General features: G+C 38.4%; 1 protein-coding gene across 1 annotated transcript; it reads right to left on the bottom strand.

Annotated features, from left to right (window-relative positions):
* Positions 1-11: 11 nt before the first annotated feature.
* LOC124390142 (stAR-related lipid transfer protein 9-like) lies at positions 12-26,481 on the bottom strand. Its single transcript, XM_046855892.1, has 22 exons — positions 26,249-26,481; positions 23,179-23,247; positions 18,473-18,602; positions 9,785-9,901; positions 9,645-9,677; positions 9,513-9,571; positions 9,279-9,391; positions 7,901-8,043; positions 7,077-7,144; positions 6,829-6,926; positions 6,520-6,720; positions 5,828-5,925; positions 5,631-5,708; positions 5,466-5,543; positions 5,191-5,370; positions 4,379-4,433; positions 4,151-4,276; positions 3,915-3,997; positions 3,642-3,703; positions 3,227-3,399; positions 2,151-2,613; positions 12-2,022 (listed from the first exon to the last, which is right to left on the bottom strand). Exons 1-22 carry the CDS (start codon positions 26,293-26,295, stop codon positions 12-14), a joined length of 4,485 nt encoding a protein of 1,494 aa, XP_046711848.1. The 5' UTR covers positions 26,296-26,481.
* Between the last annotated feature and the right edge of the window lie 320 nt (positions 26,482-26,801).

The raw sequence follows: 26,801 nt of genomic DNA, 5'->3' as shown, positions 1-26,801 counted from the left end.
ACCACAGTGTCTTAAGAATCAGCCACTTGAATATCTGACTTGAAGTTAATTTCGGAAGGCTCATCTTTTTTATTGCCTGTATCATAGCTCTCTGAGCATATTTTTTCTGTACGCTGAACCCGATGCTGCACCAAGGCCTTTTCATCAATCACCTCCTGTGGCTCACATGGCAAATCATTCTCTATTTTTAGAGTATGTATTACTGATTGATGGAGTTCCTTACTGGAACATTGTGTATTATTGCTTTTCAAAGGTGCTCCTGGTTGAAGTGTACTATGAGAATGCTGAACTTGTAGATGTGTTTGGTGATCACATTGTAAGAAAATATTACTGTTACTGGAGGGTGTTTCTAAGTTGCAACTTTCTTCAGACTGTGTTTGTTGTTTTGATTCTATAAAGTTGTTCTGTGGCAACAAGCTGGACTGAACAGCACTCTCTTTGAAAGGTGCATTAACCCCTAGGGTACTATCATTTGATTTTAATGGGAATATTTCTGGCGGTGTAGGTTTCTTTGAGCATAAAGTGTTGTTGCTTATTGTCTTCTGAGTGATGGAGTCCTTATCATTCAAAAAATAGTCCAAGACTGTTCCTGTTTCAGGGTCCATGTGACTTTTTTCCTTGACAGTCACATTTTTACTTTGTACAGAATCAAAATGGCATGATGTACAGCATTCGGATTTAGTTGTTGAACCAGACATATCTAAACTAGCCTGGCTTTGGCTGCTACTGGTCTCTGAAAGTAAACATCGTTTCAACGAGGTCTCTGAGGCACCAAGGATCCTAGGACTGTCTGCGGCATCCATGGATGACCATGCATCTGTTTGTACAAGAAAAGCTTCTGCTTCTATGACAGTGGCAGCACTGGAGTGCCGGGAATCAGATGTCACTTGTGGGAGGTGTGAAGATTCCTTTATCGCTTGTCTTGCTACCTTTTGACAAGGTACACTCCCAAAAAACTCTTCAAGCATTTCTTTGGATTCATCTATATTTTGTCTATGTACTATTGATTCTGGCTTTGATAACGAATGAAAAGTATGACAAATGGAGTGAATGGGCTCCAGTGTTGGCTCTGCATCCGTGTTCCCACTACTTTCTTTGACAAGTGAGTCCTTAGACATTTGATTGTCCACACTCTCTACTTCACTTGGCTCACAGTCCTCTTGCTGAAGCTGCTCCGCCAATGCAATGGCATAAGCTGATGAAAGGGAGTCCATTGAGAAAAGGCTGTCACAGTCTGAAGAGTCATCAGTCACTTCCTCGCCATTGTTCTCTACCCAGTTAATTAGGTCGTGCTGTGTCTTGATCAATCTTCTGGTCTTTTTAGACAGGGTCTCTGCACTATGCCAGTGTTCCTGCTCCTTTGAATTTAATGAAGTAAGCTGATCTAAACCATCACAAGACACTGTTGATTTAATTGGGGACCTTGGATGATTTGTCCCCAAGTCTTCTACAGCTTTGTCTTTCTTATCTTCCACAACAAATAGAGTTTTCACTTTACTAGCAGACTTAGCACTTTTGCCACCCCGTGAGCCTAAAGGAGGCTTGCGGAAAACCTTTGACAAAGCCATCTTAATTCCAAAGCCAACTGATCGAGAAAGAGACTTGCGGATTGTCTCCAAGCCCTTGTTTCCTTCATGGGGCAAACTCTTTCCTCCCTTAAGTGAGTTTTTCTGTGATCTTGATTGCTTTATTATTGGAAGAACCTTCTTACTATCTCTATCATCTGCATCTGTCATCACTTTTTCACATATGTTATGATTCCATGCTGATGACTGAAGCGGAGTTGCAAAAGCTTTTCTTTCGGTCACTTCTTCAGATGGCATGTTTTCCTTCATAAATATTTTCATGTTCTCAGAGGAGCCTGTTCTAGTTGAGGTCCTTTGGCTACACCTTGAGGGCATTGTGTTGGAACGTCCTCTAGGTTTGCTTTGTAGGCATTCATCAGACTCCCACCTTTCAGGATAGTTACCCCTAGAGAGAGATGATGTTGACTCAGATAATCTGTTCCTCCTAAGAAATTGGCTGTTAAAAGAAAAAAAAGTGATGTAATTTTAGGAGTTTGCTTTTAGAATGATTTATTCATCTAAATTATTAGGCTTATTTTCATAGCGCATCTCCCAACAGAACTAAATTAAGTGTCTCTTACTGACCTGAAAATAGGTGTATGTTGAGGGTAAAGTCGAGACAAAAGGTCAACAGAAAAAGAATGTCTTCGCATGACCATTGGGCGTCCTCTGCGTTTTGAGGAAGACTCAAGGTCCAGAGATCCATCAGCCCCGAGAGCAAGTGTAGTCTCTAGTCTCTGAAGCTCCTGCTTCGCCTCTAGCAGGTGCCGCTTGCGAGCAATTCTTTCCAGTTGGTAGCGCAGTCTTTTGCGGCGAATACGATTCTCGTTTCTTCGGAGTGCGTGGTGTTTGAGGAGTTCTTCTTGCACCACCCGTTTCCTATCTCCCACAATTAGTGATGGACGGGCTGTTTCACTGCTGCTCTCATTATCATTAATGCCAGCCAGTGCAGGCAGAGAAATGACATCAGTCTGCACTCCTGTGTCGAGTGTTCCCTTCTCCCTGATGGCAGCAAGACGCTGCTTTTCTTGCAAGATCCACTGCTGGACTGTTAGTTAAATAGAAAGCTCAGTTTTAATTCCCTATATACATATAATACAGCTCATTCCCTATCCTTGTGAACCAGCATAAGCATATGTTTTTACAAAAGCATTTCTGTAGGTTTCTGGATAAGCTCGTCTGCCAAATGCTGAAAATGTAAAATAAATGTAACTATGCACTATTGCGTATTAAAATAAGTTTGATATATATATATATATATATATATATATATATATATATATATATATATATATATATATATATATATATATACTTTTTTATAAAATAGCTGCATTTTTAAATGCGAGATTACATCTTAAAAGATGTAATTAAGACTGTATGTGGAAAGAAAAATACATTTTTAGAAATGGCAAAAATGGAAAATAATTTTTATGTAAAGTTTATATACAATGAGATCCAAAAGCCTGAAATGACACTAAATCGAGGAATTATTCCACCTTAAACTGAAAATGAAAAAGGAAAACTAAAAAAAGAAATGACACTGAATCAATAAATTATTCCACCTTAAACTGGAAAGGAAAAAAAAATAATTAAGAAAACAAATATTTAATATCTTGAATATGCAATATTCAAGCAACTGTATCAAGCAAATTACTCACTCTCAGAGCGTTGTCTTCGAAGATGGGCCTGTTCTCTTTCCAAGTCTTTCTCAGTCCGCCTCTGTTCTACCAGTATCTCTTCACGCAGACATTCAACATAGCGTTGATGCTCCTCCAGCTTTTGCCAAGGAGCCAAACTTCCACTGTCGATCTGACCTCCTACCTCCTCTGCCCTGAACACACAGGGATATAAAGAGAAGCTAAATTTTCCACATAAGACCAGAGTAAACCAGAAGAAGTATACAACCGACTCTGTAAATCAACTTTCCCTTCATTTAGCATCTTTCGGTAACCAAGTAACCAGAAGACAATCCAGCAACAACAAGATAATGGAGATCTCTTGAGATCTCATTATCAGCTCAACATTTCCAGATAGTCGTACAACAAATATAAACCACAGGACAAAACTTTTCACCTTGCATTAGGCGTGAGAGTGTTAAGATCAGATAATCTGAAAAGTGGTCCAGCTTCAATGATCTGAAAAAAACAAACAAAAAAACAACAACAAGATTTTAGATTTATGCATAATATTTTTTTTGATTGTACTACATAATTAGAGGAAGCACCTGAAGTAATTGGTTTTCTATTTCCTTATCCAAGTGTGTTAAAGACATTACATACATGATCTTAGAAGGACTATGTATTATACTCTTAACAGACTGAAACAGAATGTAGCATATGAACCTACACGTCTCCTTTCTCTCAGAAGTGCGGCCTCTGCCGGATGGTTAAATCGGAACTTGTGACGTCCTGCTAACGTTATCACCGCACCTAAAACAAACAGAGGCAATACATTACAATCCACTATGCGTTTATCTACTCCACTACTATTTACATATAGAAAATTCACCCCCACGCGATTCACGTTTTATAACAACAGGCCAAAAACGTGTGTATAAACAGGTATCTGTGTTCTGCATTCACCTTGTGCGAGTCGGCAGGGTTCAGTGACCTCTCGATCATTGACTGTGCAAGTTGTGTGTGGTAGCGGTTTGATGGTAACAACTCCATTCTGATTCTCAATTTCACACACAGAACCCTCAGGCTTGACTAAAACATTACACCACAGAATGTTTAACACTACATAATTTCATACTATTACAATTCATTTTTGTCAAAAATATCTATCTATAGAAATCTGAAAATCGTCACCTATATGAGCTTCTTCCTCATTTCGATTCTGAGGTCCAATTCTGGTGATTCCTTCCTGCAACACACAGAGCGATGAGGGTTAATAAGCACATCATTAAATATTAATCAAAGAAAACTATGGGCTGTGCCCACTACAAGTGGGTGCCATTAAACCCAACCTGGTACACGTTCACATTTTCTAGACTTCAAACGCATGCAGGAGGATTATTTTTACTGGTTTTCTAGATCAGAGTAAAAACTGTTCAGGAAGCTAAGAACTCTTAATTATCCTAATGAACTCTTAAATAACCTCCCAGAAATGCTTTAAAGTGTACCATGTACCAAGAGACTTTGGATTAAATGCCTAAAAAACATTATATAAATACACTAAAGAAGTATTTCAAATGTTCCTTGGAAATTTACATGTGCTTAGCTTCCATAAATGACTATGTTATAAAACTGTATGCAGAAGATTTGAATGGTTCCCTGAAGGGAAATTGATCTTTTACACACTGACAACTGCAGGTTGTTTAGTGGCTCTGAACCTCATGAAATATAACCTTTAGAATAAAGCATCAAGTCGATCACACACAACAGTGAAGGGAAAACTGGAAGAAGAAATTAGCTGTTGCAGACAAGCAGAGTTGCTTTACCTGACTGTTGCAGATGTTTCAGTGAATTTTGCAGAGAGAGCAAGAGTAAGAAATAAAAAGTTTAGATAGAAGAATCTAAACATAAGAAAGAGTTATTAGTTCAAAAGCAGACTTTAAAATATGCAGATGTTAGACATGAGCCTGAACTGGAGAGTTACTGAGTGGCAATAAAGACAGTACCCAGAGGTGGTAAATGGTGACTCCTGTGCTCAAGACATCTGGTTCCAGGGAGATGAGATGGGGTTGGAGAGAACATATCTGAACTCCTGCTCTGTCCTGGTTAATGTCTACATTGTACTGCTCGAGAAGAGCTCGCTTATCCTGCCAACTCTCCGACCAGTCTTTGGTAAGCTGTTCTACCTGAAAGTGTGAGGGGAACACAGAGATTCTTATAATCCTGAGCCTACAAGAAAAACCAGATGCTTTATATATTTACTTTATTCACATTAACAAACCTTAAGTTCATTCTGCAGCACTATGTCTGAAAGGCTGCTGTCTCGCTCATCACTCAGAGATGGGCTGGGGTTTCTCTGCTGTAGACAGTCAGCGAAAACAATGTCTGTATGAGCTATCACTTTTTCTATCTGTGCCGGGAGCATTTTCTAAGAGAAGGTAATTACCATAGAGTAGCTCAGCAGCATGCTTTTCAGTCGATCGATCTCTTCACGGAGCTCCCTGATCAGCCTCACACTGGCATCCTGAGAAGAAAACAGAACAAACTGAAAATAAAGATGTCTTATTTGATCATCATCAGTGAATAGAGTAATCATAGCATGGTAGAAACACTCACTCAGGGGGAAAAAAAACAAACACACACCTCATTGACTCTTGGCTTGTTGACAATGTTCTTGGCGTGAGCAGCGTAGCGGAGAGTGCTGAGAGTCTCGTTGTAGCTGCTGCAAGAAGGCGAGATTGCTGTTGGGAGGAAAGAGAGAGCGAGAAATATGCTGAAAAGGTGCAGAAATATGCAGTTATTAAAAAAGAATAAATGCTGGGATGATTATGTAGTGGTTTATTTTCCACAAGTCATGAAATGTGCATATTTTGCTTATGCTTTGACAATTTGCCAATTCTTTCTTCATTTTTTTTTCTCTCTGACTTGCACTTTTTAACAGTTAGCCCTTTCGTAAACAGCTATACACTTACCAGCCCTCTCTTTTTTTAAAAATATATATACAGCTAATGTTATTAAGAAACCAAAAATCTCCAATGGCAAAAGACTTGCTGACAATTACAAAAGTATGAAGTATACATCACCTTCCAGAAAGCAACATAACTTCACAATATCCTTTGTTTAATAACATGTTTATGTTTATTAGCCTTAGGACATTAACACCATCGATTCCTGTGAATGCCCGGTTACTATAGAGATTGTAATGTGTTTAAATGAATATAAACCTGTGATTTAAATTATAGCTGTCTTATTATACAAAAATAAAGCTGACTAATCAATTTCAAGAATGCCACAATAATTTGCAATGAGTCTTTATTACTCAGAAACAGACTTACTTGCGATCATTATGGTTTTGGAGTTTCCTCCCAGGCTGTCTTTGAGCAGCCAGGTGAGGACAGAGTCTCTGTAGGGGATGAAGCAGTGTTTGCGGCTGCTGCTAGACAAGGAGCTGGACTGACTGCCCACTGCGCTGGCCTCCCCCTCACTCAGCATGCTGTTAATGCTCTGACTGCTACTGCACATCTGAGAGTTCTGAGCTATGGGAAGATAGAAAAAAGACGTCAAACAAGAAAAAAAAAAAAACACAACAATAAAATATTGTTCAGAACAAGTATTAAAAATTATATTGCCAGATTTTCCCATACCAAGAGCAGATATGACAATCCCCAGAGTTACAAGAGACTTGTTGATGTTGGCTCCTTCAGTAATCCGATCTCGGCAGAAATTGGGGTCCGCTCTCTCACTGATAAAACAAGCATTAATACAGTATGAGTAATAAATAACCAAGTACGTCCACTAGGGGGCGGTCCAATCATAGTCAGAAGTATGAAAAAGAAAATGTACGTCTGGTGGAAAAATCTTTAAGCAGCTTTAGAAAAAGAAAATCACCAACCTGCCAGCCAGGTCCACTAAGTTGATCTTGCTCACTATTTCAGATGGAAGGTTATTCTCTAGTATCGCCTACAACAGATGGTTTGTTCAAAAAAAAAAAAAAAAAAAAGAAGTTTAAGTGCAGTTCATATTTCAAAGTGATTAGAAGCCACTATCACACATAATACACAGAAGCCATTACAAATATACATTTTTTTACTATTTTTATTTGTTCAGTCACGTGCCAAAGGCATAATAACAAAGTATGTATCCAGTAACTATAATCCAGTGTTTATTATCGTTATTTTACTGCCATGATTGTAATGATGTGTAGTGTGCTCTCAGAGTTTTGGTGCTGGATATACATCTTTTATTCATCTTTTATTATTCCACTACTTTTATTTATCTTCAGTAACTGCATATTTCTTGTCATAGAGTGTTAAACTGCTTTATATTTTAAGAAACTGAAGTAAAGATTCAATTTTAGTCACCTGTCATCACTGTATAAAAAAAATCAAGGCGTATTAATGTACTGTTTAATCTAGCACTGGCTATTAAAAGGGGCATGACCTCACAATCTCAAGAAAAACCCTACTAACGATACAGCTGTTGCTATCCGATGATAATTGGGCACAGGTAATTAATTTGATTTATTACCGTTTTGTTCAGTGGAATTGCAGCATAAAACACCATTGACATCATTTGTATTCTAAAGGAAATCGTACTGGTCACAAAACTAACCTTTCTATTGAATATATTACATATTTATTATTAATATACATTACATAATATTTTCTCAATTGGAAACTAGGGCAATACTGATGCTGAGCATATTGAGATTGAGACCTGTGTGTACTGGATGCTGAAAATGGCATGTGATCGGCTGCTAGCATCGTGAACATGCGTGGCTGCTGTGATGCGGTTAGCGACGCCTTCTTCCAGCAGATCTGCTGCCTGCCTGTAGTCTTCCACCACATGCTGAGTAAGACCTGGAACACACACAAATACAATTAATACATAATCTTGCTTTCCATATATTGACTTATATATAAGACTTCTACTTGTAATCTACTAATTCTAATGGTAGAGAGATTCCCCTAATAATGAGAAGTAATTATATCTAATAAATCAATAATTCAAGCAGTCAATTGAACATTTTATCGACAACAATTAAATGTGAAAAATAACATAAGATTCTATTTAATCTATTTTTCTCTTCAGCATAAAGAAGTACAGGAAGTGTTTGTCAAACGTGATGAGTAGAAGTGGATTTGCTCATGTGGATTTGCTCATTCAAACACAACAGCATTAATGAGGTTAAGCACTGATGCCTGGCAAGGTATATGAGTTCCAAAGTGGTTGAGGTCAAGCCTCTTAAGTTCTTCCGTGTCTTAATGGACATCGCTTTGTGCACAGGGTTGCACAAATATAATGCTACGATATGCAAAGTCGTTCTAGAAATGTGTGTGCTTCCAGCTTTGTGGCAACAATTTAGGTGTGATGGTTAGGTGTCTACTTGGCAAAAGACAGGAGACGATTATGTGATTTTAATTGGAAGTGACGAGAATGGACAGAATTGGAAATGAGTTTATTAGAGGGACAAGGTGACAAGGTGAAAAGGCGCAATTGAGATGGTTTGGACATGTGCAGAGGAAGGAAAAAAGTATAGGTATAGCCTATATTTAAGCTATAGACGTGTATCTTGCCAAACATATATAGTCAGAAGCTCTACAACAAGCAGCTATAATGTATAAAAGATATACGTTTATATATGTATGTGCAGATAGAATATTTCGTGGGATATCACCGCATTAAGAAGACACACCCAGAGATTGGCATCTGTAAACAGATATTGCTGAACCAGTGTACATTAGGTAACACAGAGAGAGAGAGAGAGAGAGAGAGAGAGAGAGAGAGAGAGAGAGAGAGAGAGAGAGAGAGCGAGAGAGAGAGAGAGAGAGAGAAGTGGACTGTGAGTGTATTCCGCTGGGCTTGTTACAGTCACAGGAAAGTGAGGTCATTTCCTTTGCTGTTCAGGGATTTCTCCTGATATACACAATGACTGGATGTTGGACACGAGACAAAAATGGAGTGGGGAGATTGCAGTTAAACTGAAGCACTGCTCTTTAATTACACAACTTGTAAACACAACAGTGTTGGTTTGTAGTTCGTCTTCTGTTCATCTAATTCCTAAGCAGCTGTTATTCTTTTATAAAACTCTCACCCTGCACATATGGCCCTTTTTCCGGGTGCTCCCTCACGCGCAGGGTGGCCGGCTTTTTCTGGTCGGCCCTTCTGAGCAGATCGCGTACTCGCTCATTGTAGATCTCTAAGAAACTGGAGTGTGAGAGGTTGGGAAAAAACAAATAATCACCCTTAAGTTAAGCATAAACTTCTTTGGGGTCATGCATAGGGAACGAATACACAGACACATGTGCAGCATGTCACGCTTTCCTACCTAACTTCAACCCTGCAGTTCTGTCCATCAGGAGATTCTGTTCCGGATCGAAACAGCCCCTGAAATTACGCAAAGAAAGATCAAATCACCCGCATGACCCAAAAGTGATTACGTTACATAGCAGAAACTTACTTGGCAGATCCTTGGTGTCAATCCAAAAGAATCCTACATAAGAAAGAAGAAATTAAGTGATTGTGTGCATGTACAATGTTATGTAAAGTGTATTTTACATGTAGTTGTGTACTAAGCAAAGCCTGCACTGTATTACATACTGGATTGCCCATCATGGTGTAGGTCTTCCCTGAGCCTGTTTGTCCATATGCAAAAAGACAGACATTGTAGCCTTCACTTGCTCCAGTCAACACACACATCCCCAGATCCTGGAACACCTACCAAAAAAAGACATCATACACTCATTTATTTATACATTTTTTTTTTTTTTTTTACATCTGCAGCTTTATAATCCCCCGCCTTTAGAAAAAGACAAGAGACTTGAAAATAATATGAAGGACCAGTTTGCAGACTGTATTTTCAAAAGAACCAGATATTTTGGACATATATTGGACAACTCATTTGCAGAATGCTTTTCTTGATATTACTCTACTGGCTTCATTTATTCTTTAGTTAAATTTGGACAAAATATTCACAGCAACAATGAGAATTATTATCTGGACACTGTTGAATGCAATTTCTAGCCACCCTGTGCCTAAAGTTTTGCCCAGAATAGCTGAAGTCTTCTGACTAAATACCTGAATAGGTCATAAAATTCAGCACCTAGAACACAATAAAGAGGGAGAGCAAAGGAAAAAAGGAGAGCACTGGTATGAGCATGTGGAGGTCCTGAAGTCAAGCTGATCCATGTGTTTTCTTTTTTGCTCTCCTTACTGAGAAAGCAGCAGCAGAGTCGAGGATGTGCCCTTCACACAAACTGGCAGGCTAGCACAAACACAGACAGCACATTCTCTGCACACACAGCATTTCGCCTTCATCACACATACTAAGAAAGATGGGTTTAGCTTTCCAAGTCAGATTTACTGTCTGCATTGCAGTGAAAACAAAATCCCTGATCAAATTCATATGGATATTCTTTAGAAACTAAAGCCGGGTCTACAAGTCTGAAGTAATCAACCTTAATGGAGAACATCTTTGAACATATTTGGATTTCAGGAATGCTGAAGACATTTGTGTGCAATAGGAAAATAGTTTTTAGGCGATATAGAGCAAATATTGACATGGTGCAATTCTACAATAGCAAGCCTATAAATGATCTTGTCTACATTCCAGGCGAACTCCAGTAGCACATTGGCAACCGTGGTGTGATACATGTGTCCACACTCATAACACTATGGTGGAGAAAGTGAAGTGAGCTCACATCTGCCATACCTCTCAACTTCAAACAGCTTCTCCTTTGCCCTGCTATTTGCAGAAGGTGTGTTTAGGTAAGCTAAACAAATCTGACCTTTGCACTTTGGTGAAAACACTGAGTCAGCAAAATAAGTCAGTATGAAAAAGCCAAAGCTACTGTAAGGCAGATGTGTTGACTAACACTAATCAGCTAGGTCTATGTGGTCTAGCAGTTTCCACCCTCCTAGTGGGCATTCTGAATAGGGGCTAATTGGCATGCAATCTACAGCAAGAAAGGATCAGTGGCAGCTTTCTAAAGAGTGCTGGCACTCCTGTCTTCTTTTCATTTAATTAGTCTGAGCTTGACTCCTTTGCCTTAAAAAAAAAAAAAAAAAATCAATGAAGAGCTTGTTTAAAAAAAAAAAGAATCACTCTCACTGAGCTAGGGTCACTTACAGGTTTGCTGTCACAGAACAAAAAGACAAAACAATCTCTTTTTGTACCTAACACAGTCTACAGCAATACATAATAGCCTGGAGCCATGTTTTTCAAAGCGGGGTCTGGGAATCCCTAGACACCTGTAAGAGGGGTCCATGATTTTCTAATTTTGTTCCATGGCAGAAATCACATCCAAATTAATTTGAGGTGTAACACAAAGCCACCATCAGGATATGGATCATGTTCCAAATATGGTGTATTTACACCTATGCTTGTATTTAAATGAAAGACTAAATAGGAAAGGAGCTTTCCCCCCTTTTTTTCAAGAAAAAATAACTGCCAGCATAATCTGTGAACTCTGGTTCATGGGCATCAATTAAGTATATAATGAAACTAGTGTTTGAGGGACTGTGTTTTTCAACTATATACACTGTAAAAAGAAAAGAATAGGGACACATGACTTTTCCAGCTGTATGTGGTTCTTTCAAATTGTTACCACAAATTTGGAAGCACACAATTGTATTGGACGTATTCAGGTACAGTAGAATTTAATTTCTATTTACATGAACTAGGAGACCCAAACCTGTTTCACTATGACAATGCTCCTGTGTAACAAAGTGAGCAACTTTGAACATGCTCACGTGTTCAATGTTAATGTCAACAGTCTGCTCCACTGACACAGGACTACAGTCTGCATCTGATCACCATCACTGCACACCTCAACATCCTTTAGCTGTACAAAATGGACATTTGGTCAGACCAGATGAGGATGAGTTCCCTCTTGAGTCTGGTTCCTCTCAAGGTTTCTTCCTCATACCAGTTTTTTTCCCTTGAAACAGTCGCCACCGGCTCGCTCATTAGGGACAAACTTACACTTTTTTCATTATTTATCACCGCATTATCTGTGTAAAGCTGCTTTGAGACAACATTCATTGTTAAAAGCGTTGTACAGATAAAAATAAATGGAAATGAACATATGTTTTACATGGGCTCCAGTGGAAGAAAAAGTGGAAGTGGCTTGCTATATAGCTCTGACCTCATCCCTATTGAAAACCTTTGGGATGAATTGGAATACTGACCACTGGCCTCCTTACCCTCATCCATCTACTTTTGATCTACTCAAAACATAAATATGTTGATTCAAAATCAACATCAAGAATTAGATTCAGTTGCATGCCTAGATTCTTTGTATTTTCAACATGTCATATTCAACATAGGTCTGTCTACCCAGACTTCTCTTTTCCTGGCACTTTAATATAGCAGGTAATACATGGAAACAACATGCTTTAACTAAAGTAGAGCTGAAATGCATTTAAAGTAGAATTAAAGTAAAGTAAGTCGTGAAATTCACTGAGGAGTCAAACATGTAGACAACAGTGCTTTAAAAAACAATATAGGAAAGACTAAATGTTGCCATCAACAGGAAGCACAGATTCTCTGAGTCTGTATGTGTGTATGCGCATGTTCCTCAAGGAAATCCTAATAAAAACAACAGCACACGTACACGAGAGCCTAATTCGCCTACTTTTGCTTGCCCCAGACCTTTAAAAAAGGGCAGTGACTGTAAATCAGAATAAAGCAAATTTTGTGAAGAATCAAGATGTTAAGTCAAGATATGAAATGAAACGACCTGTCAGTTAATCCAAGGGTCCACCCAGAATCTTAAATGATAAATGATGCAAAATCTGCCATTCCATAATACACATCAAACAAAACAATATAAGGTCATAAAGTCACAGTATGACTAAGTAGAGAGAGGAAAAGTGCCTGTAATACATGTAATAATTATAATAATACTTATAATACCACTACTACTAATAATAATAAGACTGAAATAACACTTTAGGAAACGCTGTTTTAATCGATGTTTGTGCTGGAATGCAGAGAGGAGACTGGTTTGAATGCAAGCCCTTGTTAGCAACCAAATCATTACCAAGACTAAGCTCTCTTGATCTAGCAGATTAATAAAACAAAGTGCCAAAGGTGGATGAAGTTTGCATAATGTTCCTCATGATACAGGATAAAGGATATTTGTTTAAAGTTTCTTAATGTTTCAGTGACTTTAGGTCAGGCAGGTCAACACTGAAAGGCTGTACTAGACAGCTGGCAAATACACCCCATGAAATTAAAGGAATGAGTGGTGACAAATGTGCAGCCACTGGGAAATTAGATGTAATAGTCGTTTGCATTTATTATCTGTGTTATCATTACATATACACAATATAGTTTCATTTTATAGTTATGCCAAGCTCAAGATTCTGTTTATATCCTCATGTGAACCAGTGGAAAAAGAGCAAATGGGTCACATAAATAGTGAGAGGATGTGAGTGTGTGAGCAAGAGAGAGAGAGAGAGAGAGAGAGAGAGAGAGAGATTGGAAGGGAGTTCACTGGCAGTGACTTAACTTGCCTCATCAGACATACTTTCAGAGTTTTGTAGGTCAAGTTTGCATGGTGGGAGAGAAAAGAGTGGAATAGCATTTACCAGCCACTTGTTGCTGCAAGTGGCTTTTTTATCAAAACAAGGCCAAATTAAGAGTAAAAGAGGTTTTAAAAAATGTATATGGTAAAGGATTTATGCACAGCACCTCTCATGAGGGTAAAAAGTCTTTCACAGCCTGGAGGAGGATTTAAAACTTCACACATTTGTCAGGGTCGACCATGGATCATACAGCTAGAGTGTGCTCTGCTGTGACGTTATGGACAAGCATCTTTTCTAGATGTATGGATTAATGCTGAAAATCAGCTCATCACTGACTTTGTTGTTGTGTTCTGTAGGCAATATTTATTTATTGTAAATAGGCCACTTATGCACTTCTGGTTAGATGCTAATTGCATTTCATTGGCTCTGTATATTTACCTTGGACAATGGCAATACATTTAATTTAATCTAACCTAACCTAACCTAAACTAATCTAATCTACAAGAGCTTAATATTTTTTAATGCTCATCCACCAATCCAAAATTCAAATGTCAGTCTGTGAATAAGTTAAACAGAGTGTGTGCACTGACGAAGAAACAGCCGCTGGCATGCGAGACACACACAGTGCTTCTATTATTTTTTCAAGACCAGCAGTGCATACAGACAGACTGAGAAATACCAAGGGTATAACCAAACGTCACTGAATCTAAATGAATAAAGAAGAGAGAGAATTGAGATGAGTGTGTGTGTGTGTGTGTGTGTGTGTGTGTGTGTGTGTGTGTGTGTGTGTGAGAGAGAGAGAGAGAGAGAGAGAGAGAGAGAGAGAGAGAGAGAGACAGACAGAGAGAGAGAAGAAAATAGAAGAGAAGGAAATAAAGGAAACAAAAAAACACAAGAGCTGACTTCACTTGGAAAAGAAAACCGGCATTGTGTGCCGGATTTTTACCAGTGACGTCCACGCAGTGCAATCTTTCATTTAAGCAGCTGTGCTGTTGGCTGCAGAGGGGTCTGGAATTCCCTCTTCCCTCGACCCAACTAAGATCTTTGCTTTCTGCTTTGTTTCTCAGCCTAGCTCATGCACTGCAGACTTGCATCAATGCATTTGTTCTATTACATGTACCTCCTGCTTAATGCACAAACTGCAAGAGATCAGAAACTGCCTAAAGCTGCATGGGCACAACAGCTGGCTTCCATTACCCCTTCTTTATCTGGTCTGCTTCAAGGCCTAGACACCCTCCCCCTTCTCTCTGATTCCTACTTCCTGCTCCCTCAGTGCTTGAATATATGCAGACCCCTCTTCCTGTTCTACATGATACAAACTCAACTTATAATAATCACTTACAGTTTCCAAAGATGGCCATATCAAGATCAGGAAAAGGATAGTGAAAGTGGAACAAGCGTCTCCTGCACCCAGCAGTATTAAGGTAGAAACTGTCTTCAGAGCAATGCTACGGCTAGTAAAAGCCTCAGCTTACTGCTGCATCCAAAAAGCAATTAAAAACAACATATTGCTTCACAGGAACTTACTGATACAATTCAGTATCTAAAAAAAAGGCAAAAATAATATTGCTATAAACCCTGGGCACATTTAGCTTTTCTCTGCACTGGATCTCACATTAAAACCTTAAAATAAATCTGGACACACTTCAGGGGTATGTAGGGCTGTAATCACATTGTCTATGGGCATTCTTAAGTAAATGTAACATACAATTTTTTTAATGGCAATGACCCTAATTTTATTTGTATAGCACTTTAAACAATGCACATCATAGCGCTTTATAGAAATGTATAGATTCAGGAAATACAGTACATTTTAAAATTGATAAATTCATCCCTAATGAGTAAGGCAATGGTGGAATAAAAAGCAGTCCCTGGTACGATATGAAGAAGAAACATTAAGAGGAACTAGATTTAGAAGGCCAGCCATTGTGACAGTGAAGAGAGAAAATGTTGGAAACCACATTTGGTTGTACTTCCCCATATACGTAGATGTGACTATTAAAGTTTATCCCAGTTCAACCCTACCCCATAAGGATCCCGGCATTTGTGAAAAATTCATTTGCATTAGAAAGCACAAATCAGATGATAAACAGATTCTAAAACACATGTTTTAAAGTAAAAAAAAAAAAGCTTACAACATAGGACTTTAAAAAGACCCATGGACACCCTAGAATTTGTGCTAATCCCATGTAGGTAATAAATTCCAAGCCCAGAAGTCTTTTTGTAGCACTATAATGTAGAGTTACTGAATCTGGTTCTTCCTATTTGTGATCACTATAGTGCATCAGTGCTGATAATTAATGACTTTTAGTAACATTTGGAACCTGCATTAATTGCTTTTCCCTTCAAAAAGTTTAATTCAGAAAGGCTACACTGGTGACTATCAGAACTTCACACAGCACTTATCAGAAACACAGGATAGGTTTCTAGCTTATACATTGAAATGTAGCAATTAACAAATATTTATAACTAGTGGAATGGTAGTTTATCCCAAAATTAAAATACACTTATTTTCATATTAGCCCCCATTTCCCTATTAAGTGTATATAATGTTAATATTATAAAAGACTTAAAAGTTAAAAGTAATCCAACAAATACAGAATATTTGATTACATTAGAATGTTGTTTACACTATATAACTTTTGTGAACTATTTTAACTCCTAACAGGCAGTCCCCCCAAACAGCCAACCACATCTTTTTCAGACTACTGCACATGCTGCATCACAGGGTAGCATAACATACACACAGAAAAGTGCAAACTGCCCTCTTCTACATACATAAATTCATATACTATACTCATGATCTCTGAACTGTAATCCTTTCTATTGTACAACCCCAAATTCCCAAAAATATGGAAGCTGGGTATAATGTAAATAAAAACAGAATGCAATAATTTGCAGATCTCCTAAACACATTTTATTTACAGAAAAACATAGAAAACATTCAATATTTAAACTGAGGGAATGTAGCACTTTTAGGAAAAGAGATAAGGCAATCTTTTATTTGATTGCAGCGACACAAGATTTGGGCCAGGGCCATTGTGTAGACTCCCCTCTTCTTTTAACAACAATCTGTATATGTATGGAAACTGAGGAGACCAGCTGTTGGGAGTTTAATGAGAGAAATGTTGTCTCAATTGTGTCTGATACAGGATTCTAGATACTCAACAGTCCTGGGTATTCTTTGTTGTATTTTTCGTTTCATAATGCACCAAATGTTTCTAATTTTGAAAGGTCTGGATTGCAGGCAGGCTAATTGCATTTTCTTGCTAAAATATGCAAGGCCGTCCACGAAAAGACATTGTCTGAATGAAAGCATATTTTGCTCAGAAATCTGTATATACATTTTAGCATTGATGGTGCATCTCCTCTTTAGTTTTGTTTCCATAGTTTCAAATTTAAATTCATTTGACCATAGTTTTTTACTTTCCTTTAATCCATTTTAAATGCGTTTAGGCCCAAAGAGATGGTGGTGTTTCTGCATCTCGTTTACATATGACTTTTTCTTTGTATGATTGAGCTTTAACCTGCATTTGTTGATAAAAAAGCAAATTTTGTCCACAAATAAATGATTGCTGGAGGTGTTTACCGAGCCCATGCAGCAATTTCCATTAAAGAATCATGCCTGTTGTTGCAGTACTGCCTGAGGGCTGGAAAATCACGAGCATCCAATATTGGTTTTCCCCCTCATGTCCCTTAGGGGTAGAGATTTCTCCAGATTCTCAGAAACATTTGTTGATATTTTGTACTGTAGATGATGAGAAATTGCAATTTCATGTTATGGGAACATTAATCTGATCTTTACCTCTCTTTACCTAATTAGTTGCAACATGTTCCTCCAGCTGTTTCTTTTTAGTAACACTTTATTCCAAAATTTAAGATGTGCTGCAACCATCAAATTTCACCTTAAAACAAGCTCAAATTCAACATTAAAACAAGAAAATGCATCATTATTTATTTGTCAAAATTGTAAATTTCCTCAGTTTAAACATTTAATATGTTTTCTATGTTCTACTGTGAATAAAATATGGGCTTTAGAGATTTGGACATTAACTTTTTTTTAATTGGGGTTGTACCACTTCAGAGCATATAAGAATTGTTGTTAAAGTATACACTCCTTTTTCCTTCACATGTTTTGTTCACATGACTTATGGTCTAATGAAAATGATTGTCAGCATAGTGAAGTCCAAGCATGTGGGTTACATAGCTCCTGTGTCTTCCTGGAGGTCTCTCCCACTGAAAAATTTACAGATCATATGAGTAATGACTGTTTCAGTCCTTTGTTATAATCTCTGACTAAGCAGAATTGACAAAATGAGAAAGAGAGGAAAAGAGAGAGAGAGAGAGAGAGAGAGAGAGAGAGCGAGAGAGCGAGAGAGAGCGAGAGCGAGAGAGAGAGAGTAGTGATGCCTCCCAATTGACATTGAATGTGAAATGGTCATTGAATGACTTGGGTTATAGACATAGCACACAAAGTAGTTTAAAACGGAATACTGATGAAAAGAAAGCTTTATACACACACAGGGATACACATGAATCGAATAAAAAAGTACAAGCTTAAAGAAACAACCCTGTGACTTGGATAGTTGACTAAATGTTTTGATTAATTTAAAGGAAAATTGTGAACAGCCTGCTTTCTAGATACCAGAGCTTTTCACTGTCCTCTAGTTCTTGTCTGGCACACACCAGCCTCCAAAGACCTAAAACACAGCCCATCATCCTGACAGAGTTAGGAATAAACACACATGCCATGCTCACCTCTTCCTGCGATGCATAGTTGGATGCCTCAGGGTTCACAGACCAGTAACAATAATCAAAGGCAAACTCCAAAAACCTCTCTCTGGAGTCACCTGGAGCCTCAGCTCTACCATCCAAACGCCCATCCAGCTGTAGAAACAAATTATGGAGAGAAAGATAGAGAGTGAGAAAAGCAGATGGGTGTCCTTGCTACCCAGAAGAGAGTGTGTGAGAAAACATCATATCAGGCCCCAATGAGGGTCATATCCTCTGAGAAAGTAGTTCAGGCATCATGGTTACTGATACCAAACACATGTTTAGCCAACATATTTTTACTATGCTCTTATAAAGCAATGACAGATGCTAACTCCTAGCATACAAGCTAGCGTAACCTCCACTTTATTCTAACGCTCAACAGAACAATAAATGATTTGACTATCTATGAATTTTTTCTCTGCCGACATTTAGAGAACCGATGTTTCATTAAATCTGTGCAATAAGCAGAAAACACATCAAAGCAAACGTGAAATGCACGCACACACACACACACAGACACACACACACACACCTCAGCAGTTTATCAGCTCCATTAAACAGACCTGACTTGCATCAATGGCCATTCAGTCGTGCCATTTATTGATGCCATGTCATGGTAAAACAACAAGGAAAGGAGCGTGCAGAAACATGCTGCTTGTCGGCAATGGCAACTGTTTGTTTGCAGCTGTGGTGAAGCACTTTCCTGGCTCTGTTCAGCATGAGTTACCACACAACTCTACACGGCTTTACTAAAGCTATTAACCCTGTGCTGTTAAATTTAGATCCAGACATTTTTATTTTTTACAAGCTGAGTTAAGTAATGTGGCTCGTTACCACAATCCTTATGCTGTTCATAATTTTACTTCTACAGTTCTAATGTTTATATAATGGAACCTTGATGTTAGACCAGCTTTATGCTCCATATCCTCAATCAGACTAGACAAGTATAAAAACAGATCAAAGGAGTATTATATATTAAATATTCAGCTGAAATTGCCATGCCTCATAAAACTTTCCAATGTGTTCTTTTACTAGTTGGATATCTCTATCTGTCCTAGCGATCCAGTTCATCACAGAAAAGCTTAAGACGATTTAGGTGTGGTGACTGGGAAGGCTATTCCATGATATATAACACTCAAGCTGACTGCTTTCTATATAACGCTTACAGTGTTCAAACGTAAACTTTAATTCAATGTCTTATTGTGTATTGTTGTATGGTGAATTTGGTTCCATTTATCTGCAGTCCAGATGGAACTGCATGGCGCTGAAGTAAAGTATGGATTGGTAGACGTGTTGGTTCAGTATTCTTATTTCCTGGAATAAGTCTTCAACCTTTTCTGCTCCAAAACAACCCTAAACCACTAGGCTTCCACCTCCATGTTTGCCTGTGGGTTTGAGGATGTCTGGCAACATCTTCTCTCCTTTTTTTATATTACATAATTTCTTCTATTAGTGCTGTTAAAAAATTAGAATTTTTAACTTTCAAGTCATTCACTGTCCAACTCTCATGTATTTTTGCCTTTTACCTAGTTTGTTGCATATGAACAAAATAAACATGAACAAAAACCTTGCCTAAATATTTCTCCAGTAAAAGCACTTCATTTACATTTAATGAGAACTAAATTTTAATAATTTAGACAATTAAATGTTCTATTCTCCTGTACATCATTTCCTTTTAAATAAAGGGAAATAAATTGATTTTGTCCTCGTTAGAGAACCATATGGTACATTTAAGAACACAGTTAGTACAGTTTCACAAATTAAAAATACTCTGATAAAGTACAGACATTTGTAAAATGTAATTAAGTACAGTAACAAAGTTAAATTCACTGGTGGTTTGTGCTTCTCCAGCTGTGTATATCCTTTTGTCCCAGGCCTGTACTAGCCAATCATGTCTCAATTTCTCTACAATCTCTAAATAACTCCTCTTGGGACACAAGTAAGCCAAAAGTCTTATTTTAAATCTTATTTCTCCCTGCTTTCTTTTTCTTCACTGACAGCGGCTAACCCAAACACAGCCTGAATCTTCACTGCTCAAATGCTCTCTTCCCTCCTGTGGATTCCTGTAGCTCTCTACTGCACATTAGTATTGACCACTTGATGGAACCGGTAGTTCTAGCTATAATATAGCTCAGTGTGACCCACCACACTCGAAGACTGAAAGAAAACAAGCGCCAGTCATTTATTATACTGGTGGTTGAGTGGCATTTTTTTGGCTGTCCATCTCTGTATTTAAATCTTACAATGAAGACATACAATAGGCACTACAAATGTTTTGCTGCAACCGTTAATATCTTCCTTATGAAGGAACTATATTCACTACAAAACACTATAATTGCAAACTGTAAATATAAACCAGGTGTGAAACCTCTGTCTTTCCATTAGTTCATAAAAAATTGACACATAAATTCCCAAAATAAAGTGAAGGTGTAGAACCAAAACAGAGGGATTGTGGGGATTGTAGGATTTTGCCTATTATTATGTTGTGGCCTTGCTGTTTTCCCACTTATAGTTTTGGTCATCCTTGCTTGTTAGCAATGTTGCCATCTCTGCTGAACAGGCCTTGCAAGGGTCTATTAAAAAAGTTGAGTCCTCGTGCTGTGTGTCAGGTGCAGAAGCAGGCTTAAAAAAACAGATGCATGACATCTGCCGGCATTGCTTTAAAGGTTGTAGAAGCGGAAGGTCTGCTTGTCAGTGCTTAAACCATAGGCTGAAAACTGCAACAAGTCAGTTTGCATGGCTGCCGTCCCAGAAGGAAGCGTCTTCTGAAGCTGGCTCACAAAAAAGCCTGGAAACAGTTTGCTGAAGACAACCTGTCCAAGAGAATGTATTAGTGGAACCATGTCCTGTGGTCTGATGAGATACTACTAAGTTAAACTTGTTTGGAACAGATGGTGTCCAGCATGTGTGGCGACCCCCTGGTGAGCAGTACCAAGAGAATTATGTCTTGCCTACAGTTGCCTACAATAAGCATGGTGGTGGTAGCATCATGGTCTGGGGCTGCATGAGTGCCAACATGAATTCCAACATGTACTGTGACATTCTGAAGCAGAACATGACGCCCTCCCTTCAGAAACTAGCCCGACTGGCAGTTTTCCAACATTACACCAACCACAAACACATCAAGAAAACAACTGCCTTGCTGAAGAAGATGAAGGTGGAGTGGCCAAGTATGTCTGCAGACCTAACCCCTACCGAGCACCTGTGGAGCATCCTCAAGCAGAAGGTGGAGAAGCACCACCTGTTTAACATCCAGCAGCTTTGTGATGTCATTATGACCTATTACTGACTGCACCGCAGGCCTTACCCTACATCACTCTACTAAAGCCCATGTGACCGAATGAGCACAAATCTCCACAAGCACGCTGGAAATTCCAGTGGAACAGCAGAAGAGTGTGGGTTATTATAACAGCAAAAATGGGAACTGAATGTGGAATTTGATATTATTTTTACTGAAATACCATATTAGAGTACTAGACTATAAAACGTGTAGAAATTAGAAAAAACACTCCACTGTTCTACACTGGTATACGTATAGGCATTATTTGCATATTTTTGCATGTATATTCAGTAATAGACAGGAACAAACTATTTTAACTACCGGATTGTTATTGTACATTAGGAAAACTTATCAAATATCTATTCATCATGAGAGTTTTTTTATTTTGAAAATTATTTATTTTATGCTACTACAAATTTATGTGAAATGCCATACTTTTTACCGCATTGCATAAAAACATTCCTCGCTACTTCGAAATAAATACTTAAACTGCGTTAAATGATAAACTGCCGTGAGACCACAGCCGTAACCTCACGGTTCTGGCAAGAGTCTGAATAGAGTGAGGTTTCTCTCACTGTGTTAAAAAAAAACTACTTCTACTTTAAATTTATAAAACTTTTATAGAAATATAAAAGATTTGTGTGCCTTTACTCAAATACTAGAAAGTTGTACTTCCACTGCATATAGCAAGATATAAATGCAAGATCTAACCATTAGTTATGACATAATTGTGATTGAGTGAGTATCTTACTTACTATATGCATGTTATTTCAACAGTAAAAAAAATTTACAAAACCGGATAATTCAGAGGCCGGTCAGTAAAAACAGACAGGACCGTGGCCTCTCTTTCTGACACACACAATCATCCCACAAATCAGGTTATGTAGCATTGGTTTCAGTCAGAACTGAAGGGCTGGAATTTAGGGCTGGAGTAAGTACATTTCAACACTGCTTACGTATATGTAACTACATGGCTGGTAAGTGAGTGTGTCTGTGTAAGAGCTTTGAGAGGTGACTACAAACCAAATGTTTGTATGTGTAGTGGGTACTTTCAATAAACAGCAGTGCAATCATGCAGGAAGTGGACAATCCCACTGCTAAGCTTCTTGCTAACCCTGGGATCAACACCGCCCTCACGTCTTTTCCTTTTAAACTTCTTGCTACGTACATTATGTAGATAAGAATTGAGACACCTGACCTAACACCCCTGTGACAAATCTCCCAATCCAAAATCTAGTGTAGCATCATCCTAGGGGCATGGAGATTATTATAATAGCAAATAGAGAGTAAATGTGTAATGGGATGTTCAAAAAGCAAATACAAACCTTATGTCAGGTGTTTATAAACTTTTTTTAACATAGTATATTACATAATTATATTATGTTTGAGGCTTAAAACACAGAGAACTTACCTCACATTTCTTACTCGTACCACTTTGTCCTCCACCTGTACAGCTATTCTCCCTCCATCCACAATTTCCCTGTGTGACAACACAGAAGAAATTAGTAACATCTTACATCTTTTAAAACATCCGTGTACATCGAACGAGTATAATCTCACATTTATAAGAGAACAAAACAGTCGTGAAGCAGCTTTGCGCTACTACACAAGTTGAGATATTAATTGTTTCCATAGAAGCAGTTTCTAAATCTCTTTTAAAAAGTGTACCGCTGTTTGTGTAAGTCTTTTGTAGTAAGGAATTGATACTTTCAAGAAAAATAACAAGAATGAATTTGTCTGTCATGATTGTTCCATAATGTGAAACAAAACCACAAATGCATAAAAAGTATTAAATGTCTTTAATCTTGAAGAAAGAAAAAAAAAACATCGTAAACTGCAAATTGTTGGCGTATAAGAGGTACAAATAAATAAAATAAAAACTATTACTGGCAAATATGCCCCCTGTATTTAATTATTTCCTTTATTTCCAGCATGCCAAGTCAAATTTTATGTAATGTTGTTCATATAATGAATGGAGAATACTTGTTAACTTGCTAAACCCATCTGCGGATCCAGACATACTGTATATTCTTCATGTCTATGACTATAAACATTTTCTTTTAGTTCCAAATAGTTACTGACTACTTAGCTTTTAGATAAAACCAGAACATGCCAGAATTGAAATAAAAATTTAAAAGGCAATAATCTCAAAAAACCTCCCTTGTGATCCTTTTTTATCAGAAAATAAAATTAACTCTAGACAGACGAGTGAAAACAGAATGAAGGGCTTCGTCTCTGAGACTTTCTCTTTCTCCAGAGTGTGTCAAACAGAAATGAAAACAGATTAGTGAACAACTCCTCCATGAGCTGCACAGCTGAAATCAAGCAGGCTTGCTCCAAATATGTGTGTGTGTGAAAGAAAGAGTGAGAGTGCGAAGAGCAAGGACAGCTGTGTGTGCATTCCAGCTGTTTCAAACTGATGCAAGAGAGTGAAATCTGAGGCCAGTCCCAAAAGTGTCAGTGTGTATTTTAAAATGTTAAATTTTAATGTGTCTAAGAGATGTTCAGGTCTGCAGCATGTACCAGAGCAACGATTTATTTGATTCTCCACAATCAGTGGTACCAAGCAGCTTATGCTTGGCTTATTCTCTGCCAACCTTAAAGGCAGCCCTGCCCAAAACCTCAGCGTCTTCTGCCTTCTCGTCCACTAGACATGAGGATGATTTATAGTTATGGTTTAAAACTAGTCTAAGGTAACATTATGTAAAAATGTATTGTACATGATTTGCTGCTTCTCACAGATGTCTGTACTTCAGTGCTAGGAGCATTAGCTTTATCTCTTTGTTCTCTCTGATCGTCTTCAAGCTGACTTTCCTTTGTTTCTGGTTACTTGGTTAGAAACTTGGTGGAAGGCTTGTGGATCTTTTATAACGTGAGGCTCATTTAGCAGCTGTAGACAGCTGTGCTCTGCTTCACTTATAAGCTACGGTAGTTGGATTTAAGCTTCTGCCAAACAAATAACTGCAAATGTCAGTTTACCACAACGGAACACACTCCTAGTAAACTAAGTTTTACTTTGGGGAAAAAGGAGGAAGTACTGAAAAGAGGAAGCAGCAACAGACCCTATTGTTTTTGAACTGTCTATAAAAATAGGCATATTACAAAGACACCTCTATTAGCATAATCAGAAGAGTAAGCCCTGAAGTCATCCTCTGTTACAGGCAGTTTAGCGGATGCATTTAAAGGTCAACCGTGCTGAAAAATCCTACTGGGTCTAACAACAGGTCGAGCTGGTCAAGCTGGTAGAAGATCATTCAGAGGCTTATTAGTCATTTAAACTGATCTGTGAGTTTTTACTTGCCTTTTGTTATTTTAATTTCTTTGAAACCCCTGGTCAACAATGTTTGGGTTTTACAACAATTCAGAAATTTCTCACTTTCCCTTTTACCAGCACTAATACGTTGGCTAAAGATGAGCTATGTACCACTGGGATTTTTTATCAGCTAATCAGAACCAAGCATGATTTCTCAGCTGGGAAAGCCTGGACAATTCGGATACCTCACTTTCTTTACCTTGTTTATTATATAAGCCCTGCCCAGCTGACAACTTAGTCCATGCTCTTAACTCCAGGCACTGCGAGAACTCCATCCCATCCGTGCTCTATTCTGGCAATCCTACACAAGGTCGCAGGGAAGAACATATGCCAGGTGGATGCGGGGCACAAGGCAGGCGACACACTGGGTATCACTCTGGATACAAACGAATCACAGGGCACAATCATACACACTATTCTCTGAAGCGTATTGGAAGCTGTTGCGAATGAAACTTCGAGAAATTAGAGTGCCCCTAGTAAAACCCCTGATGCAGGTGGCAGAGTTTAAGACGTTGAACCGAAAGATCACAAGTTCAAATCCCAGCACCACCATGGGCCCTTGAGCAGGGCCATTAACCTTCACTTATAAGCCGCTCTGGATAAAGGGCGTCTGATGGCCAAATGTCATAAATATAAAAGTGAGATGGTTTGAGTCAAACACTAACCAGTGGTATTAGGATCTCTATGAAGATCTCTATAGACTGAGATGGAAAGAAACAGTAAGTCTGAGCCAAACATCCTGTAGTAATTGAGTTCATACTGGAGGGTGGAGCAGTGCTACCCCATGTCTGGGGTTGTTTAATGGTGCTGTTAAAAAGCTGTAGGGGAAAATAGGGCACTTTTTTCCCCCACTACTTATCAAAGCAGCATGCAGTCAAGATCGTGCACAAGAGCGAGTTTTAGAAGAGAAGATTAACTGGACATCGGATCAACTTAATGCTTAACTTGATTAATAACACACAACTGTTGCATTCATAATCATTTGCTTTTCTTATAAAGAATGAAAGCAAACTTAGGGCTTGAGATGCATGTGTTCAATGTTGTGTCTGCTGTCAACGCGCTCTAATTCCCACACATAGCAACCAAAACACCATCAACACAAAGCTCTCCATGTACACTTTCACATCTAAATCAACACATCGAAACCAAAACAGTTTTACGGTCTTACCTTGAGTTCAGAGGACGGACTCGTATTGCCACTTTCACGTTTGCCATCGAGGAGCGTTTTTCCCTCCAGGAGGATTTCAAATGCGGAATCAGAATCCGTGTGTGGTTAAATGCCACCTGAGAACGCGTTCATGGTGATAAAATGGAGGGCAGTGGGATGTAAAATCCATGCTGTTCGTGAGAGCGTGGAGGACAAGAGCTGTGAGAACAACTGCACTGGAGAGCTTGAACTTCCTGCCGCCTCCACGACTCTCAGGAGGAGGGACACGGATCTCAGCCAAACACACGCACAAGGAGAAGCGAGTCCTCACTTCATGCATTATTCATAAAAAACTGACTTTTCATTTACAAACTTGCAAACATTTTTCAATATGATTTCCCATCGTCAAATTACTCAAATGTCCAAGTATGTAAGCATAGCATAAAGTAGGTCATGACTCATATAGAACAATGAAACAGCAACATGCAATACATTTGCAAATAACATTAGGTTCATTTATTAATGAATATTTGAATCTGTAATATTGCATGCATAGAAACTATTTACAATATAA

Source organism: Silurus meridionalis, chromosome 8 (genome assembly GCF_014805685.1).
Source record: "Silurus meridionalis isolate SWU-2019-XX chromosome 8, ASM1480568v1, whole genome shotgun sequence".
NCBI lineage: Eukaryota > Metazoa > Chordata > Actinopteri > Siluriformes > Siluridae > Silurus > Silurus meridionalis.
Note: the sequence above shows the minus strand (reverse complement) of the source record. Positions and strands in the feature narration are given on the sequence as shown.